At 36.9% G+C, this 19,844-nt stretch overlaps 1 protein-coding gene and 1 pseudogene across 1 annotated transcript in view; one reads left to right on the forward strand and one right to left on the reverse strand.

Annotated features, from left to right (window-relative positions):
* Positions 1 to 11,803, forward strand: part of LOC107588114 (ankyrin repeat and MYND domain-containing protein 1-like) — a 17,229-nt pseudogene extending 5,426 nt beyond the window's left edge.
* A 1,670-nt stretch (positions 11,804 to 13,473) lies between these two features.
* Positions 13,474 to 19,844, reverse strand: part of gpc1a (glypican 1a) — a 34,642-nt gene continuing 28,271 nt past the window's right edge. Inside the window, exons 3-9 of the mRNA XM_016276092.1 lie at positions 19,075 to 19,472; positions 16,784 to 16,949; positions 16,476 to 16,606; positions 16,186 to 16,323; positions 15,970 to 16,100; positions 14,799 to 14,974; positions 13,474 to 14,450 (exon numbers count right to left, since the gene is read on the reverse strand). Of these exons, the coding sequence (XP_016131578.1) occupies positions 14,242 to 14,450; positions 14,799 to 14,974; positions 15,970 to 16,100; positions 16,186 to 16,323; positions 16,476 to 16,606; positions 16,784 to 16,949; positions 19,075 to 19,472 (1,349 nt within the window). The 3' untranslated portion in view covers positions 13,474 to 14,241. The remainder of the gene's footprint in view (positions 14,451 to 14,798; positions 14,975 to 15,969; positions 16,101 to 16,185; positions 16,324 to 16,475; positions 16,607 to 16,783; positions 16,950 to 19,074; positions 19,473 to 19,844) is intronic.

Here is a 19,844-nt window from a genome sequence, read left to right on the forward strand (position 1 = left end):
CAGCCGCAATAGCCCTTCTGGCCCCCCCCCCCCCCTTTTTATTCAAAACATTCTCAAACGCATTAACTATATCATGAAATATCTGGATTCTCACCTTTATAGTTAGCTGATCTATAGTGGGCGATGGTCAAAGTAGCCTAATAATGTAATCTATTAACTATACATAAAAACCTGTCTGTTTACTTAAGTAACAGATATGGGTGTCATGCCATAACATATTTTTAATACGACTGACTTTATATTTAATGTGAATTTAACATTGAAATTTAATGTGAATTAAAACATTGTAAGTTAGGCTACTTATCATAACACTTTCACTGTACAGAAAGAGAGCAAAGAACATTTACATTATCAAAGAACATTTTCACTGACAGTCTAGAGTACAAGCACTCTCAAAAACTCAAAATTAAAATCCCGAAGCTGTTTACACTGTGAAATTAATATCTTACTTACAGATTCATACACACATCTGCAGTTTGTTGTTTCTAATGAGAGAATTAGCCAGAAAGAGGTATTCAGATAGCGAGCGAGTGAAGAAAACACCGCATTTTAGCGATGACTCATCTGAACGCCTCTGATTGGTCATTGCATTCATAAGCTCAACAGCATCGTGTATGATTGGTTATAATCAGTGCTGTAAAAACGTCTCAGGTTACGTATGTAACCATGGTTCCCTGACTAGGGAACGAGACACTGCGTCCTCTAGGGGTCGCCATGGGGAACGCCTCGTTGTGACCCGTGTCTGAAGCATACATTGAAAAAGCACCAACAACACGTTGGCCGGCGACAGCCATGACGTCACTACCGGCGTGACTATAGTATAAATAGGCGCCGGTAGAACACATCATCCTCTTCTTCGTCTTCACTGACTGTTTTGTTTGAAACGTGCATTTCTGTGGTAAGAGCGATCTCTATTCTAGGGAACGAGACACTGCGTCCTCTAGGGGTCGCCATGGGGAACGCCTCGTTGTGACCGGCCGGCGACAGCCCATGACGTCACTACCGGTGCGACTATAGTATAAATAGGCGCCGGGAGAACACATCATCCACTTCTTCGTCTGACGCTTGAGTCCGAAGCATGGCAGGAAACCTAGAGGACGCAGTGTCTCATTCCCTACTCAGGGAACCATGGTTACATGCGTAACCTGAGACGTTCCCTTTCAAGGGAATTTCGAACGATGTCCTCTAGGGGTCGCTATGGGGAACGGTATACCCACGCCACCATGCTGAGGGGAGTGCATGCCAGAAAACCATGGCGAGCACTAAGTACCAACTCTACCATAGCCATGGGAGTTGCCCCTAGGACGTTAAGACGGCTGTCAGTGACATTAGCCCCTACGGCCAAAGGCCTAGGCTACATACCCCAAAAACTTACCTGTTAGGGCCAGACCAAGGTGGAACCGGGGCTTAACCAGCTCAAGAAAGGGCACAAAGCTGCCGCGCGAAGCCCTCACCGTACAGAATTTTAAAAAGAATGCAAAGTACTAGCGTGCGAACTTACCACAGTGTGGATTTTAGAAAGTGTACAAAGACTTCACGTGCACACTTACCATAACATGGATTTAAAAATACTGTTCTAAGGGGCCCTCGTGACACTCTGAAAGAGCAGCCCATAAATGGAAATGGTGCATCCCAGAACACTATGTTTGAGAAGTCATCAACTCGATCTAAGGTATAATGCTGGAGTGGCTAGCAGTAAATATCTAGCTGAGGGAGCAAACACTCAGCTCTCAATCGAGAGGGGGGCTCGACCTACAGCATGTTCCAATGCTGGGACAGCTAGCAGTAATTTACTTAGCTGAGGGATCAACACACCCAGTTCTCAATCGAGAAGGGGGCTCGACCTACAGCATGTTCCAATGCTGGGACAGCTAGCAGTAATTTACTTAGCTGAGGGATCAACACACCCAGTTCTCAATCGAGAAGGGGGCTCGACCTACAGCATGTTCCAATGCTGGGACAGCTAGCAGTAATTTACTTAGCTGAGGGATCAACACACCCAGTTCTCAATCGAGAAGGGGGCTCGACCTACAGCATGTTCCAATGCTGGGACAGCTAGCAGTAATTTACTTAGCTGAGGGATCAACACACCCAGTTCTCAATCGAGAAGGGGGCTCGACCTACAGCATGTTCCAATGCTAGAACGGCTAGCAGTAAGTTACATTAGCTGAGGGAGCACAACACCCAGGTCTCAACGAGAGGGGGCTCGACCTACAGCACGATCTTTAGAATCAGAAGGATAAGCGTACTGCAAGCTAGTCAAAAAATTCAGCGCATCAGAGAGGTGGAGGAAGAGCCTAGTTCGCCTGATGCTGCTGGTTCCAGGTGCTCTGGGAAAACAGAGAACTCAACTCTCACTTGAGAGGAGAACTCCGAAATCAGAAAGGAGTAGCGTGCTCATAGCCAACCCTTTGATAAAGGGGAGCACTGCTAAACTCTACAACGAGAACAGCCCACGGAGCGAGGAATCCAACTCCTCAGAAAGGGAGAGAATTCAAACACTCGAAAGAAAGCACCATGCTCACAATAACCCTCAGTGGTGAGGGGAGCGATGCTTCAAAAGAGTGTCAACAGAGACACACTGGTTGAGTGGAGCCCAAGGTACCGGGGTCTAAACCAACTCAGAGAAAGGGAACGAGGCTAATAACGCGTAACCCTTACCGTACAGGATTTCAGAAAAGTGAGCAAAGTCTAACATGCACACTTACCATTATGTAGATTTTAGAAAGTGCGCAAAGTGCTCAGCGTGCCCACTTACCACTATGTGGATTTTAGAAAGTCCGCAAAGTGTTCAGCGTGCACACTTACCACCATGTGGATTTCTGAAAGTGCACAAAGCTTAGCGTGTGCACTTACCATAGCATGGATTTAAGAGCTTCCCAAGCATCTGTTCACAGATACCCGGAAGTACTGAGCCAAACGGGAGAGGCAAGCTCAAATACAACCCTCTAAGGCGAGCACTGCCTGAGACAGCATTACACAAGAAGGTTCTCGCAAATGCCACCTATACTTCCCGCTCGATGCCTCAGCAAGCGGGGATAGGAAGAGGAAGACCCTCAGGGCGACCTAGATACGGTGTACCAGACAGGGCAGCCTGAAAGCATAAGCCATTATGCTCGCCATTATGATAGGAATAGAGATCGCTCTTACCACGGAAATGCACGCTTCAAACAAAACAGTCAGTGAAGACGAAGAAGAGGATGATGTGTTCTCCCGGCGCCTATTTATACTATAGTCGCACCGGTAGTGACGTCATGGGCTGTCGCCGGCCAACGTGTTGTTGGTGTTTTTTCAATGTATGCTTCAGACACAGGTCACAATGAGGCGTTTCCCCATAGCGACCCCTAGAGGACGCAGTTTGAAGTTCCCTTGAAAGGGAACGCGTCTGTCTCTGGCTCTGCGCCAGCCAGCGAACGCAGATTCAAATTTTAGCAGCTGATGATATGTGCACTGAACGATTTAATGATGCTGGTGTGATTGTATCAAATATAGAAAATATTATTCTGCAATTTTTTGTCTTTCGGAAGCTGCATTCAAAATCCACTTGGCTCAAAAATCTGAGGGGGCACGTGCCCCCTCACTTTGAATGGGCACGATGCCTCTCTCTCTCTCTCTCTCTCTCTCTCTCTATATATATATATATTTATTTATTTTTTGTTCATTTAAGCAATGAGAATGAGATTTTTAAAAAATTGTCATGAAATATGATGGGCATGTTATTGTTTGGTCCTACAAATCCTCATGATTTTAATGAAAATGAAACGTTGTTGTTTTGTAATTGGTGATTGTCTGGTCTGAAAGACAGGAATCGATGGACTACAATTAAGCTTCTGTTGGAGAGAGTAGCAGACCCAAATGCCTCTACCGTCCCCATGCCTGTCATCTTCTTGGCTATCAAAGCTGCCCTTGTCAAGGGTGTCCATCGTCTATTGGAGTGTGGGGCTCGTACAGACATACCTCTACTTCCAGAGGTACCTCCAATTTAATGTCATTTAATTCCATTTAATTTATTTAATTATTTAGTATTCAGTATCACTACATTTTACTAGAATATCAACAGCAAGGCATCTATTTGGTCATATTTATTTCTTCTATTTGTGTTCATGACAGCAAAAGGGTTTGAGCCCCAGGCCTTTAAGAATCAGCATCTCATGGCCTCTGGACCCCTGGCTAAATTTTGTGAAGCCCCTGTTGAACTTCCTCAGGAAGGCGGGAGGACACCACTACATGTGGCCTGCCAAAGAGACAGCGAATATGCAGTAAGAATACAACATAAACACTGAAAAAACATGATACTCCTTGGAAAAAAAATGTATGTATGTATTGTAATATTATGTAGGTGTGTGAGTGTATATATATATATAAATATATATATATATATATAATTTTTACATAATTTTATAAGTTTTAATTTGCATATAAAATTGTATTATTACCATATAATTATTAATTGGAATGGAAACATATAATAATAACAGTACTTTATTTAATTTAATTTGATTAATTAATATTAGTAATATTTTTTAAATACACTGTCTAATTAAAAACTACAAGATTATTAGATGAAGTAATATTTAAAAATTAAAATTCCTAAAGAAATGCATAAAATGTTATTTTCAATGGAGGATTCAATTAAATGAATTGGAATTTATTTGTGAATAATAATAATAATAAGAAGCCTCATTTTTCTTTCAGAATGCTAGAGATGTGATGGCACTTCTCCTTTCTCACAACGCAAACCCCAACAATGTGTGGAGTGGCCATTGACCCCTGTCTCTGACCATTGCGAGAGGCAACGACCTTGTATGTAATCATTTCTGACATCACTTATTCCGACTGAATCATTTGTAGTGCAGCTATTTGCAAGGAATCATCTTTTATGGCATAATTAAATACTGTCTGTTCAAAGACACAGAATGAATGTGGAATAATAAGTCATTACTGAAGGATGAGGGTGAGAACGCTATGGCATTGCTTTGACGTGCCGTGTATATTAACGCTGTTTTCCCAGGCTGTGGATGAACTGCTAGCTGGAGGGGCTGATCCTAATCTTCCTCTCACTCGTCATGTGGGCAGCGCTCTCTGTGCCCTTGCCAACATCAGCTATGACCGTGGGCCACATCCACACAACCAAGTCAAGCTGGTGATCTTCTTCAACTAATTATCCTATGTAATCTCACGGGGAAATACGTGACTGTGCATACATGAAATATGTTTCTGCATAGTGGTTCTGTAGTTGCACTATGCATTATAAAATAAAAGTTGAAATATTAATTTCAATTTAGTTAGGTTAGGAAAAATTCACTCATGTTTGTTGATTTAGCAGAAACATTTATAATAGATTAATTAAATGTACTTTACAACAAAAACAAAAATATGATTTCATATATTCAATAATAATAATAATATATTTTTGTGGAATTTATTATGCAATAACTGAATAATCTACTTAATTTATTATTACATAAATAGAATTAATTAGAAAATAAATATTTTATTGTAAAAATACATTTAATGAAATAAGTAGATTTAAAGGGTTAGTTCTCCCAAAAATGAAAATTAGCCCATAAACTACTCACCCTCAAGTCATCCTAGGTGTATATGACTTTCTTCTTTCAGACGAATCCAGTCGGCGTTATATTAAAAATGGTCTTTGATCTTTCAAGTTTCCAGTGTACAACAGTGAGCGCAAACTACATTAAAGTGATTATTACGCTTTGAATATAGATATTTTTCTTACAAAAATGCATCGATTCGCTGCAGGAGGCCTTTGTTCACCCCCCCGGAGCTGCGTGAGACACTTTTTTTATGGTTGGGCGCATTTTATTTAACTGCTTTTGGACTGATGCATGCAACACCTGCTGAGCGGCATTAAACAGCTTGAAAGATCAAAGACAATTTTTTATATAACTCCGACTGGATTCGTCTGAAAGAAGAAAGTCATATACTGTACACCTAGGATGACTTGAGGGTGAGTAATTTATGGGCTAATTTTAATATTTGGGTGAACTAACCCTTTAATAGATCGTTATTTGGAGATATTCATGACTGTTTACGCTTATTAAAGCATCATCTGTATTTGACAAAATAAAAGTCAATTTAAGTGTCACTTAGCAGACCTTTTAACCTGGAAACTGGAAATGGTGTCAGAAATTAAACAGCTTGGGGCAAAAATAGCACCAAAAGTGACAAAAATGTTAATGAAATTCAAAAAAAGAGACTAAAATTGCCCTTTAAGGAATGACTTTTTTGGTATTTGGAACACTGAATTATACTGATAATTCAAATCAAGGATGAGGAATATTTATTTTAATGAATTGATTGAATTTTACGTAAAATGGTCACACCCTATATTTAATATGGTTAGAAGAAATATTTAAATAATGAAAAAAAAAAACACTGATTTGGTTTGATTTGATCTCCTTTAAAGAAAAAATAATAAAACAGTTATTTCTGACACTGATAGGCATGTTTTGCATTTAATGTTTCACAGAAAATATATTCATGTTTTTCCACACAAGATCAGGTTGAATCAACAGTCGACTCCTGTTCAGGAACAATTTAGCACCTCAGAAGCTAGTCTATCAAGTAAATAGGGAAAAATAAATGTAGTTATTTCTAATCACTGTGCTCTCTTTGTTTCTGTTTCACTTGGTTAAGCTGGAGAAGTTGATCAAAGCGGGCACTGACATCCACATGCCTGTTGTGGTGGGCGAGGGCCGCAGGTGCGCTGTGGGAACAGTCGTGGATTATGCGCACTGCGCATTCCAACAGGTGCAGCTTTTCATCGCCAGTTCATCCCATGTTCCAGATCATCTGAAATCTCATTTATCACCTCAACCAATTATGATCTGCTCATCAGACCGGTTCTGCTTTCCCTCCAGAACCAGCGCATGGCCCACACCCTGTACCATGCCCTCAACAACCATGAGAGACAAGCCTGTAACACCTGCCGGCAGTTGCTAGGCCTCATGGGAGAACTGCTGAGACAGGCGGTGATAAGAAAGGAGAAGGAACGGAGCTAAGATGTACTCGGTGAGACTGGCTGATCGTTTCTATAAATGCGCAGCACTTTATGGATTTTGTCTCACTGCTTTCAGGGTTTGTGCATCCGTTCTAAGGAGTTTGTGTCCTATCGATTGAAATCACAGGTTGCTAATTTGTGTGTTTGTCCACAGAGAAGTTTGTATCTACCGGATCAGAATTATTATTATTATTAGTAGTAGTATTTATAATAATTAGATTAATTAAATGTAAAATGAATAAAATATTTTGTAAACATCAACCTAAATTATTTATAATTAATTGATTTTCTAGGTAATTTTTTTATAAGTTTATTATAAATATACTATTTATAAATATAAATTTTTTGACAGATTTTTCTAAATGTTCTTAATGAACATACATTAAATAATTCTATATATTCTAAATAAAATATATATGTATAATACAATATGCATTCTTGTTGGTTGATTTAACAAAATGTTATAGTTGTATGTAGTTTAGAATAATTAATAATAAGTAATACAGATAATGAATCATTTTTAATTAAGAATTAATAATATAATTATTCATTATTCTGAAGATATTAATGGACATGCATTAAAATATTCTTTATATTCTGAATAATAAAAATAATAGAAATGCCTAATATGCATTCTTGTTGGTTGATTTAATAGTTATAATATTTTAAAATTTTTAATAATAATAAAAATACATAATAACAGTAATAATCATTTTCTAAATTATTTTAATTACTATACATTCTAAATATATTAAGGAACATATATAAATATTTGTATATATTCTAATTAAAAATAATGTAACAAAATGTAATAATATTTCATTTAAAATAATTAATAATATTTTACAATCTATAATAAATTTAATAATTGAAATAATAATAATAATTATTATTATATTTTATTGTGAAAATATATTTAATAAAATAAAGAGATTTAATAGAACATTGTTTGGAGACGTGCTCGACTTTTTATGCCTATTACAGTGTCATCTGTATTTGACGAAGCAAAACTCACTTTAAGTGTCACTCAGTTAACAAATCACAGGTTGCTAATTTGTGTGCTTGTGTGTTGTTTGAGGTGTCAGTCCCACAGAGAAGCTTCTATGTACCGGATCAGGAACGATGACGAGTCTGCTGAGCTCTCCTGAGGAGAACAACAGGACTTCCTTTAATAAACGCATCAGTCAGAGAGTGCAGAGGTACTTCTTTATTACACACTGTTGCAAACCAAAGTGTGTTTTGTGCTGATTGTGTTAACTGTGTGTCTGTGGTTTTGATTTCAGAAAGCAACACTTCAAATACTGCTATGAGTGCGGCCGTTCGGTGGGTGTGCAGCTGTCGGCCTGTAGCCGCTGTCGTGAGGTCTTTAAGTGTAGCAAGACCTGCAAAACCAAAGCGTGGGACGAGCACCACAGAGACGAGTGTGTCCGTGTGCCAGGTTGGTACTAGGCAGGTGCGATTCTAAGATTTAAGGGGGCTCAGCCTCCAATGAGGGTATAATAATAAAAAATAATAGTAAACATATAAATAAAATAAAAAATGATTGACTAATAGGGTAAGGTGGTAAACTAAACTTATTGCATTTTTCAACTTATTGTATTCCACTGTACTGCATAGATAGGTATAACATTTGAGTACTGAATAAGCCATACAAGTCTTCCTGAATCCTGATCTCTCTCTCTCTCTCTCACACACACACACACACACACACACACACGTTTACTTAGCTATCTAAATGGGGACATTCCATAGGGGTAATGGTTTTTATACTATACAAACTGTGTATTCTATCACCCTACACCTGAACCCACCCCTTACTAGAAACTTTCTGCATTTTTACAATTAAAAAAAAACGTAGTTTACTTTATTTTTATACCAGTTTTACAAATGAGGACATCCCCAAAAGGAGGTTTTTGGAGATTTTGTCATGTTTAGCTCACTTTTGGGTACAAATTTGTCCCCAAAATATGGTTAAGTAGGCACACACACACACACACACACACCTGTTTGCTGTACAAACAAAATTGTACTGTTTGCATTTCTAGTACAACCCTCTTTCATTAGCTGAAGTATGCAAAACTATTTGCCATATGCACTGTAATTAATATGTTTTATATTAAAAGTAAAATTTTCAAATAAAAATGGCAACATGATCGTTTTATATATAGTCTGTGTTTATATAGCCTATGTGTTAAGGGCTTAATTGTCGCTGGAGAAAACAGCTGTGGTGTGATGAGGGGTGAACGCAGAGAAAACTTGACAGGAGATGGAAAACCGATTGCTCCCCCATGATATTTTGTAAACTGTCTTTATGACAAAGAACTGCACCGATGTAGATATTATAACAATCTATCGATAAACACACACCATGTCCTCTGTTTCTTGCTCTGAAAGATAGGGAGGAGCCGAAGTCTGCTGCCGTTTTCATATGAAATTTAAAGGGGACTGAGGCGATCACAAATTTGTGTACAGTTTATGGAGCTAATCACAACATTTTTAGGGGGGCGGCCGAGTAATCATTTTAGGGGGGCTATAGCCCCCTAAAAATGGCCTAGCGACGCCCAAGGTACTATGTCTCAATCGACTTTTAAACAAACCTTGGTCTTGTTTTCCAGTATAAAACACTTAAAACAAGAACACATTTATTTGTGACTAAATTTATTTATGATAATAGTTTTCAAATAAAAAAAAAATATATATTATGCATTATTATCTCGCAGTTTTCATGACAGTTAAGTAAAATTTCTCACAAAATTCTCATTAATGTGAAATATTTGCGTTCTTATTAATGTATTACATTTTTAAAAATAAAATCTGTATAAATAAAAAAATATATAAAAATACCATTATGTAGACTTGCATGAAAATTAGGAACAATTCTGAAAATAAAAATGATTTACCTGTAATTAAATCCATAAAAATCAATCCTTGAAACAAGGTCAGTTGCATAAGATAATAATTGTTTTTCAAGAATACATTGTTTTATATATATATGTTCTTTAAAAATTGTTTTTTTAATATATTATTTTTATTACATTGTGGGTAAATATTGACACTACACGTCAAAAGTTTGAAATAATTACCATTTTTAGAATGATTTCTGAAGCATCGGAGTAATGGTTGCTGAAAATTAAACTTTGCATCACGGGAATAAATTACTTCTGTCATGAAATGTGCATTAATTAATTTACAGATAAATTACTTACCTTTGCTGTGTTGTATTATTTTTAAACCACACAGGAGGTTCGTATACATTATATGAAGCAGACTTTAAAAATCAGTCATGTTGTGTGCGAGCAGAGGATTTGTTTTTACAGACAGGTCTTATGGGATTTAAAGTATGAAATGAGAAATGACCCCCTCCTGCAGCGGTCCATTCCTGTGAGAATAAGATGTAGTCTCCAGTAACAACACTGTTATTTAAGAAGTGTTTGTGAGATAAAGGCCACACTTCTAGAACAAATGAGGCCAGATCCGAGCGCTGGTGAATCACGCAGAAGGTTCAGCAGGGCATCGAGGAACTTGGCAGAATCTGATAGCTGTGTATTTAGGGTGTTCACAGTGTGCTTTTCTCTGGAGGATTTGTCTCTCTAGTGTTTCTACATAGGATGTAGGTCCAAACAATGCTGTATGGCCAAAAATAAAAATAAATAAAATAGAATGTTCAAAAAACTTGCCAAGGAAACATTTCTCATTTAGGTTAACTTCATATACTAAAGTAATTAAAATTAAAACTGAAATGAAAATTCATAAAAACTACATATATTTTTATTAAAATGGAAAATAACAAAAATAATAAATAATAACAATAATAAAAAACGCATTCAAACGCAACTATAATAATATCTCAATGATACTAAACACTGGTATGTGCAAACAAGACATTCACAAAATTGTTAAAACAAAACATAATACACTATCATTCAAAAGTTGATAGAAAATACAGTAAAAATAATAATATTAATATTGTGAAATATCAATACATTTTTAATAAAAGAAAACTAAAGGTATCTATTTGAATATAGAATATTTTAATTGTGTAATTTATTACACATAATAATTAATAATAATAATTGTAATAAATAATAATTATAATTCTAATTTATTCCTGTTGTAACAAAGCTGAATTTTCAGCATCATTACTCCAGTCTTCGGAGTCACGTGATCCTTCAGAAAACAGTATAATATGCTGATTTGCTGCATAAGAAACATTTCTTATGATCAATGCTGAAAACAGTTGTGCCACTTGATATTTTTCTGGAAACTGTGATGCATGTTTTTTTTTGTATTCTTTGATGAATAGAAAGTTAAAAAGAACAGCATTATTTGAAATATAAATCATTTGTAACATTATGTGTCTTTACTGTCACTTTTGATGCAATTTAATGCATCCTTTCTGAATAACACTATTCATTTCTTAAACTCTTTGAATCTTTGCTCAAAAACTATTTTAAATGTTTTTTAAATACTCTTGATAAAAAAATACATTATCAATATTGTCTATTTATTCAGCATCTGATACAATGGGAAGTATAATCTCAAAATGGCTAAATATCAGCTGATTAATTGGCCAGAATATTGGTTTATTATTATGATGAACGAATGCATAACGGTTTTGTTGTTTTCACAGTGGTCAATGGAAAATTGATCAGAGACGAATGCGCATCTATCGGACCATGTTCACCTCTGTCCACCAAAGACACTAGAGGTAAGGCCTTCCACCTGAGCATGACCCCAGAAATACAGGAATATGACCCGAAGAATTACAGTTTTATCTAGAACGTGTTTCAAAGGCCAGTTAAACACTAGCTGTATAAAAGGTTACGGCTTCACATTTTTCAGAAAAATTTCCAATTTTATAAAAAAAAAAAAAATACTAAAAGACTTGAGCACGTTCAAGGTCTGGTAGAAATGAAAAGAAATGATTAAAAAACACAGACAACATCCGTTTTGTTTAAACAACTGTGCATGTTTATTATGTAAAACAGACCAAATTTATAAATTCATACCTCAAATAAAATGCTAGTGCTGAAATATAACAATCAAATGTTCATTAACACACACCTCTGCCTCTCTTGAATGAGTGTGTGCTCAATCTGTCACTGTCATATGAAACACATTAGGCTTGTGTTTGAGCTCTTCTCGATGTCCATTCATTGAGTCATGCGATCGACTTAAGAGTATACAATGTGTTTTTCATTTATATCGGACAACCGAGTACAAAAACGAACCTTCCTGTGACAGATCGTACACTACGTCATGTACATTTTCAGCTGCGTTTACATTCCACAACTTTTTACATTTTGTGTCTGACAAAACCAGGTCCTTGTGGATTCAGCTCTAGTTGTGCATCAGAAAAACGAATATCAGAAACGTGAAGATCGTTTGACACCTTTAAATGCAACGTTCAGTGACTAGATGCTGATATAGTGTAAGACATTTTGTAGGAATTTTAATTTTAATTTTTTTTTGTCTGATCAAACGTTCAGAAAAATCGTAACGTTACGTTCGTAAATCTGAATGAGCTCCTTGGAAATGTTTTAAAACATCACTACCACAAGTCTAATTAATCATATTGCTCTGGAATCAGTCGTACAATTGTCATTATGCCTTACGAACTTTTATTCAAAGTGACAGTTTTTATTTTAAAAGTACATTCTGTAAATGACTGCTTCCCATTGGCTTTGGTTATAATGAAATTCCATTCTAGGCAAATCATATTCAAGGCTGACACATGCTTCTATTTAACTTGCCTTCAGTGCTGAAAGTTCTCCAGAAGTGACATTACAAATATGAATTTGCACTGCTCTGAGCAACAATGCAGCCATGAGTTTCCAAATGCAGGTTTGCATTGGGTTGAGTGAAGCAAATATTGTTTTGCATTCTTATTGTTAAAGCTTATTGTTTTACATTTACATTTTAGACAAGAGAATCACATGTCTGGGTCATATTTCACCTCAAAATCAGAGAAAAATTTTTTTGCCATTAAAATTAAAGCCTATTTCTTTGGGGGATAAATTGACCAATTTATTCATTTAGCATTCTAATGTTTTCTTCATGATAATTAAGTCAATAAGTCAAGTTCTAATTAAAATTTCATTAATGTAAAGTGAAAAATTCTAATTTTAATGAAAATCATCCTATTTGGAAACAATATTTAAAAAAAATCTGTATAAATAATAATAATAAACTACCATTACATCATGCATTCTTCTGTGATTTTTTTTCTGCTAAATTATGAAAATTATGAAACAATTGAAAATAAATTCTTCTTCTTATGATGATATTTATTTAAAATATAAATCTAATAAAACGGTTTATAATTTTGCTTATTTTAACAATGGTTAGATGTGGAAAATGAGGAAAATATTAATAAAAGTTTAAATAAAAATGATTATGAAAATAATTACTAAGAAATGCAATAAAAATAGGCTATATTTTCCTTTATGCAAAATATTTTTTTCTTTTGATGTTGGTGTGAAAAACATTTCCTGACAGTTTTTTTGTGTTATATTTTGGTATTTTGTATGATAGCTTGCTATCATACAAAATAATTGCTGACTCAACCAAGTGAATCACAGTAAAAAAAACAAAAAAAAAAAACATTCATAATTCCAATTAATTACATAATTCCTCAGATATTCAGCAATTCTGTATTTCAATTCATGTCCATGCCAAAGTTCATACATTTTGTAATCTAAAAGGGATCAGACTGATGTAGTTTTTTGTTTTTAATGTCCATCTCTGAAATATTTAAGACAAAAAGAACAGTTGTGCAAAGACAAACTTGCGTAACTCAAGCATGGTGAAATGAAACATGAGGTGACTTGGTGACTGTGTGACTTTAAAAGCAAAGAATTGTGGGTAAGTCGCTTAGGTGGCTGAGAACCTCGTATTGTAAATCTACACCACCATTCTTCCTGACCAGTTCATCTTTTTACATTCAAAGATAAAGCAAGATGTCAAGTGATGTAACAAGTCAGCTCTTAATTCTGACGTATATTACAAAACATAAAAATACACAGAAACAAACTTCCTTTTCCACCTATTCTCATGTCGTATTCCAGAGGAATTAAAATGTCCATTCACTCAAAACGTTTCTTTTGGCAATTTTTAAGCTCACCTTTTCTCATTTTTATCTATTCTTTTTCTTTTGAAACATTCCTTGTCCTATCCCTTTCCTGACCCAGATCCCAAAGTTCGATTTAGCGTCTCCATTATAGTCTCAGCAGTAGAGTCGCGAGTAACAGAACCAGTAAGATGACGGAAGGCTGAATCTGGTTCCCGGATCCTTTGACTCTTTTGTTTTCAGGGACATGGGCATAGAGTTTAGGCCTGTCCGTTTTCGGCCCAAAGACTGGAGGTCTACCACGGACGCACAGGTGGTCTGCACACATGCCGCTTCCTGAGCCACTAAAATCATCACCTAGAAACACATCATGGAAAAAAACATGATGATTACTTTGGTGGAAAACAGGTCACAGAAGTAATGGTAGCTATGCAATATCTAATTTAAATGAAATTGCAGCATACTTAAGGAGACAAAATCACTACTGCAAATTACAAAACCATCCAGCCCTAAAACAGTGCTAAATTTAGCATCACTGAGCCTCATTCATGTAACAGTAGTAAATCAGACTTAACTAGTGGACTGAATAAATTCAGTTGATGCTGAATGATTTACACAAATTTGTTCTCTTGTTTCATGAAGCCAATTGTATAATTATCATGTCTTTTATTTTTAGTTAGCTCTTTAGCATTTTTAGCCGCTTACTTGTGTCTTGGAAATCTACATCGTTGCCATTGAGTGCGTTTTTCAGGCGGTTTGACATGATCTTCAGCAGCATGATCTGTTGACGTATAGTCCTGTCAGGCTTGGTGATGTCGATCTCTACCTCTGGGTTATTAATCTGATTGGCCAGCCCATCACCCATGACATCTGGGAGGTAACTGCAGAAAAAATGAGAAACATTTCAATCACGCACATTTTGTAAATAGCTCTTGTATTACATTTTTCACAATTAACGACCTTGCACTGAAATAAAAACCAAGCTTGTACATCAATAATACAAACTCGATGGTAGCACATCATGCTTTGCAGAACTTGCTGCTACAATACTAAGTGGTTTTTAGCACATTTCTAAGGTGCTCTGATTGGTTTTTAGCATGTTGCAAAACCGTTTGACTGGTTTTTAATGCGTTGCTGTGTGGTTGCTAGGGTCTAGTTCAAGGTCTAGGTGGTTGCAATGCAATGACTTTAGCAGTTAGTATATTGTTATGGTATTCTGAGTGATTTGATATGTGGTTGCTAGGGTGTTTTAGCTGTATGTCGTCAAGTCTCGGATATTCTAGTCTTTAGATTTGGCTCAAGTCCCTCCTTAAATGGAAGTCTGTAGGGTTTTGTTTTCATTGTCTGTATATGGACCGTAATTGAGCAATAGTAATAAGGATGTTTGTGTTAGCAAACATCACTAATCACATACCAGTATGCATTAATTACCCCCATGAGATTGCCAGTTTAGTTATACGGAGCTAAGAGGTATTAGTGCTGACTAAAAATAAAGTTCTGCGGTACTTAAATCTACAAATGAAGATGTAAACCTCATCCAGTGATTAATCACTTCTGATGACTTTGGGCAATGGGAGTTCAGTTCTGTGGCAGTGATAGCTAAACAGTCAATTTAATGACTTTGGCCGCAAAAAGAGAGACGGATGCAGTTTTCAGACGTCTGCCAGCACTGACCATGAGTAACGATCTATAAATTCATAATGTGTGTACATCTCAAAAGTCATCCATCAAAATCCTGCACAACTATTTAGCCTTGAAAAGCACAAATTGATTGATTATATAAAAATTTTCCCCAAATTACACATTCTGACCAGTTGAATGGACACCTCTCATCGTAGAATGAAAATATTTTATATTTTCTATAAAAATGTAATACCTGGCTTTTGTGATGCCATTCCAGCATTTGTCACTGCTGGTTGAAGAAGCTGTTTTACCGCTGCACAGAGCCGAAGGGAGTTGAATCCAGTAAAACTGCATTTCCTTCAGTTTACTGGACACGTCTGTGACCTGGGAATTGCACACACACTTCAATAACATTGTACAAAACTCATAAAATTTGGCCAAAAGTGGATACTGCCACACATGCACATACCTGCACCTCCAGTCTTGCTGCAGATTTGGGGCTGGGTTTGTATTCCAGGACAGTAACTGTACTTCCTTTCTTTTTCGGCTCCTCAGATATTGAACTCGGTGTTCCTTCCTCACCACGGTCCCCACAGGCCTTGAAAACCTGAAACGCAACCCAAACTTCTGTGTATAGTTGTATAAACGGTCCTTACATGATCAATAAATCTTTAAACTGTTTAAACCGACACCTCACGTGCATCTGAATCGAACCTACTCGCACAAGTTTAAAATAGATGCTTATTTCAATGTCCTAACCTTGCTGGTATAGATCTCCATGTTCTCCTGCATGGCGAGAACAGCCTCTGAGATTCTCACAGGAATTGAATAGATCACCGTGTCCATACTGGGCTCGACACCAAAACTGGAGGCCACCTGTAGCATGGTTTCTGAGGAAAAGAGAGTGTGTGAATAAATTACCAGTGTCAAGTAAGTTTCATGTCAAGGCCGAAACCGAAATACTGTATTTAGCAAAGTGACAGCTCTCCTCAGTGTGATGCAACAAAAACAGAAATCAAGCAACCAACAAAAGAGTAAGAGTTTGTGTGGTATAATCTCTGCTTTACCTATAAAGCTCTGCCACTCAGTGTCCAGGTCAGCCTGATTAGCCAGGCAGCCCTTCATGACGTTCTTGCAGTAGTTGACGCAAGGTTTGATTGATCCCAGCCCTCGGCAATGAGGGCAGTACACCAGTTTCATAATGGCATGATTACACTCCAGGCTCAAAGGAACCTGTGGGAATAGTGACCATTAAGAATTTATCTATGAGCTAATACTATTGTGAGCAAGGCAATTAACACAGCATCACTTCAGGAGAACTGTTCCTGTAATAAAAGCACTGCAAGTCCTTTTAGCGTAAGCTGAACAATTTTGTTTTCATTTTTCATGAACGTTGGTAAAGATAAGTGAGCTAGCTTGATTTTCTTTATTGACTCCAGCTAAGCATGTTATCTGCACGTGGATTCAGGTAATCTATTATGTAAGAAAAACTTTGCAGTAACTTTAATGTCTTTTGGGAAACCAAGTTTGGAAGGTAGAGTAATCATGCTGTATATTAGCCGAAGCCAACTTCAATTTAATCGCTTTACTGCGACCGTGCGTGAACCTGCTGCTCATGCTACTAATTCAGACTTGCAAACAGCTACTAAATGCATTCATGTTTAATTCTAATCCCTTGGAATGTGCCATGCAGTGGATTCAGCTTTTACATATAAAAACATAAGACCACTTAAACAGGACACACAATATTTCGAACTGATATATTCCCAACATCAGCAAGAATTTATGTCTGCTTAGCAGGAATCTCCAGAGAGTTTGGCACCAGGAGACTGAATCCAATTCTGTAAGAAATCCCTTAAAGAATGGAGCGGTACCATTGCGCCCTACTTTCATTTGTCAAAGCAGCAGGGAGTTCTAAGGAAGGGTAGGGTAGGGTAGCCACTAAGGACTTGGACTAATTTTCCATGTGTGGGTTTGGGGCAAACATCTTCGGGAATGCTGCAGTGTAGGCATTTGTCTTGATGTCATGGATCTAGTACTGATGAATTTGGGAGTATCTGTTGATTGACTTTCTAGGTACTAGGGCACTCAAAGGTACTGCTCCCTTTTAGTGCAACCAGACCACCTACACAGAGTATGGCACTCAAGGGTATGCATGGTTTTATACATTTAGGCACATACAATCAACTACATATTTGAGTTTAAGCCATATATAGTCTTTGGTGTCCTTGGACTCTCTCACAATTGCACAGTGTTACACCATGGATTCAATGATTCATTGAAGAGTTTTTCCCATTGCTGTATGACTCTAATGTCAAATACACCTGTCTCTAGGAGAATACACGCTTAATTTCCAAGGAAACACTCTACCGCAGAACCCAAGGAACATTATAAGCAGATCTGAGGCAAGATTCTTGAAAAATACTAGTCAGGGCAAGGATATAATTAATATTAAATACATCTGGAGTCACTGTGAGGTTTGTCATTATAAAGGTGAGAAAATATGGAACAACTGCGCATCTGCAAAGAATTGAACTTCTGCCAGAACTGGGTGTCTGGACAAGAAGAGGTTGGCAATGCTAAAGAGTTACAGTCCTACATAACATAGATGAGAGACACTGTCGTGAGGCAACAATAACGCTTCAAGAGCAAGAACACTTCATAAATCTGGCTCATAAGGAAGGTGGAAGGAGAAAGACTTTATCACTTTGCTGGTGTTTGCCCAAAAGGCATGTCATAGACTTGGAGGAGAATCCCTGGTCTGATGAAACCTTAACTGAACTTTAAGACTTTGATGTGAAGCGCTATATTTGATGCAAAACTTAACCCAGGAGTTCACACTGGAATACTCATTTGGAAATATCAATGTCAGTAGAGTTTCTGGAGCAAAATATGCTATGATCTGCATTGCAAGAGCATTGAGGATTATTGGCAGACGAGTCATATTTTAACAAGACAAAGATGTAAAAGACACTTGGTGAGTCTTAAAATCAAGAAAATTAGACCGCAGTTCAGTTGAGCACCTCAAAATTTTGCTCCCAAATGGACCCAATCCTATTTGAAGGAACTTGAGCAATTTTGCCAAGAAGATGCCAATGCTAGTAGGGACTGGAAATATTGCCAAACAATACTACATAAGTGTACAATCTAGGGGTTTTATTTATAACTTATTTAGTAGAACGCTTGTTTTTAACTTTCATGCACGAATGCTACCAGTCACCCTTGAGCACCCTGGGATTAATTGCTTTGCTCAAGGGTAGTATGGTCTTGGCACACGGCATGTTTCCTTCCATTACAAGCCCTGAGCCTTAACCACTACATCACACCCATCCTAAAAAAGAAAAAGAATCCACTATACCTGAGACACCTTCCGTACAATCTCTCCAGCCACATTAAGGCCCTGAACGAATGCCCGAGCAGCTATGAATGCTCGCACAAGCTTGGTCTTCAGCTCCCGTGGAGCATCTCCAAAAGGACGCAGGGTTTCTGTCTGCTTGGAGGCACACTCCAGGAAGTCATCAGAGAGTAGGGAGGCGGTCTCAGGGTCAGATGCCTTCAAAAGACGCTCCAGGAGCCTCATCCAGAACTCATCCAAGACCTCCTCGAGGTTCAGGGAGGCACCGCTGTAATATCGACGCAGTTCGGCATAAAGGTCACGAAATACTCCTGCATTAGGCCGGTACAAATCCCCCAAAGAGGCCACAAAGGCCTCCTCCAACCACCGTTCAGAGCCATTTAGGAGTTCCAGAAAATATGCTGCATGGATAAAAAAGGAAGTCACTTTTCACAGAGTGAAACTAATAAAGAAATCACATACAACTCTGTCCCCTGACTACTGTTTGCCAGTGTAGTTGCAGATTTCAGTACAACACTGAAGTACCCTGACTACAGAATTTTTACATGGCTTTTAATAGAATTTACAAATAATATTTGTTTCTGTGGAAAATTTGTTTTACATTGCAGTTTTAATAATATTATTTTATATTTTTCATTATATTGTTATAAAATAGAAACATAAGTTGATATTTATTTATTTTTAATATTTTTATTTAGTTTAACATAATAGTTAAATTTTATATATATATATATATATATATATATATATATATATATATATATATATATATA

This window comes from Sinocyclocheilus grahami, unplaced genomic scaffold (assembly GCF_001515645.1).
Source record: "Sinocyclocheilus grahami isolate Dianchi unplaced genomic scaffold, SAMN03320097.WGS_v1.1 scaffold98.1, whole genome shotgun sequence".
Taxonomy (NCBI): Eukaryota; Metazoa; Chordata; class Actinopteri; order Cypriniformes; family Cyprinidae; genus Sinocyclocheilus; species Sinocyclocheilus grahami.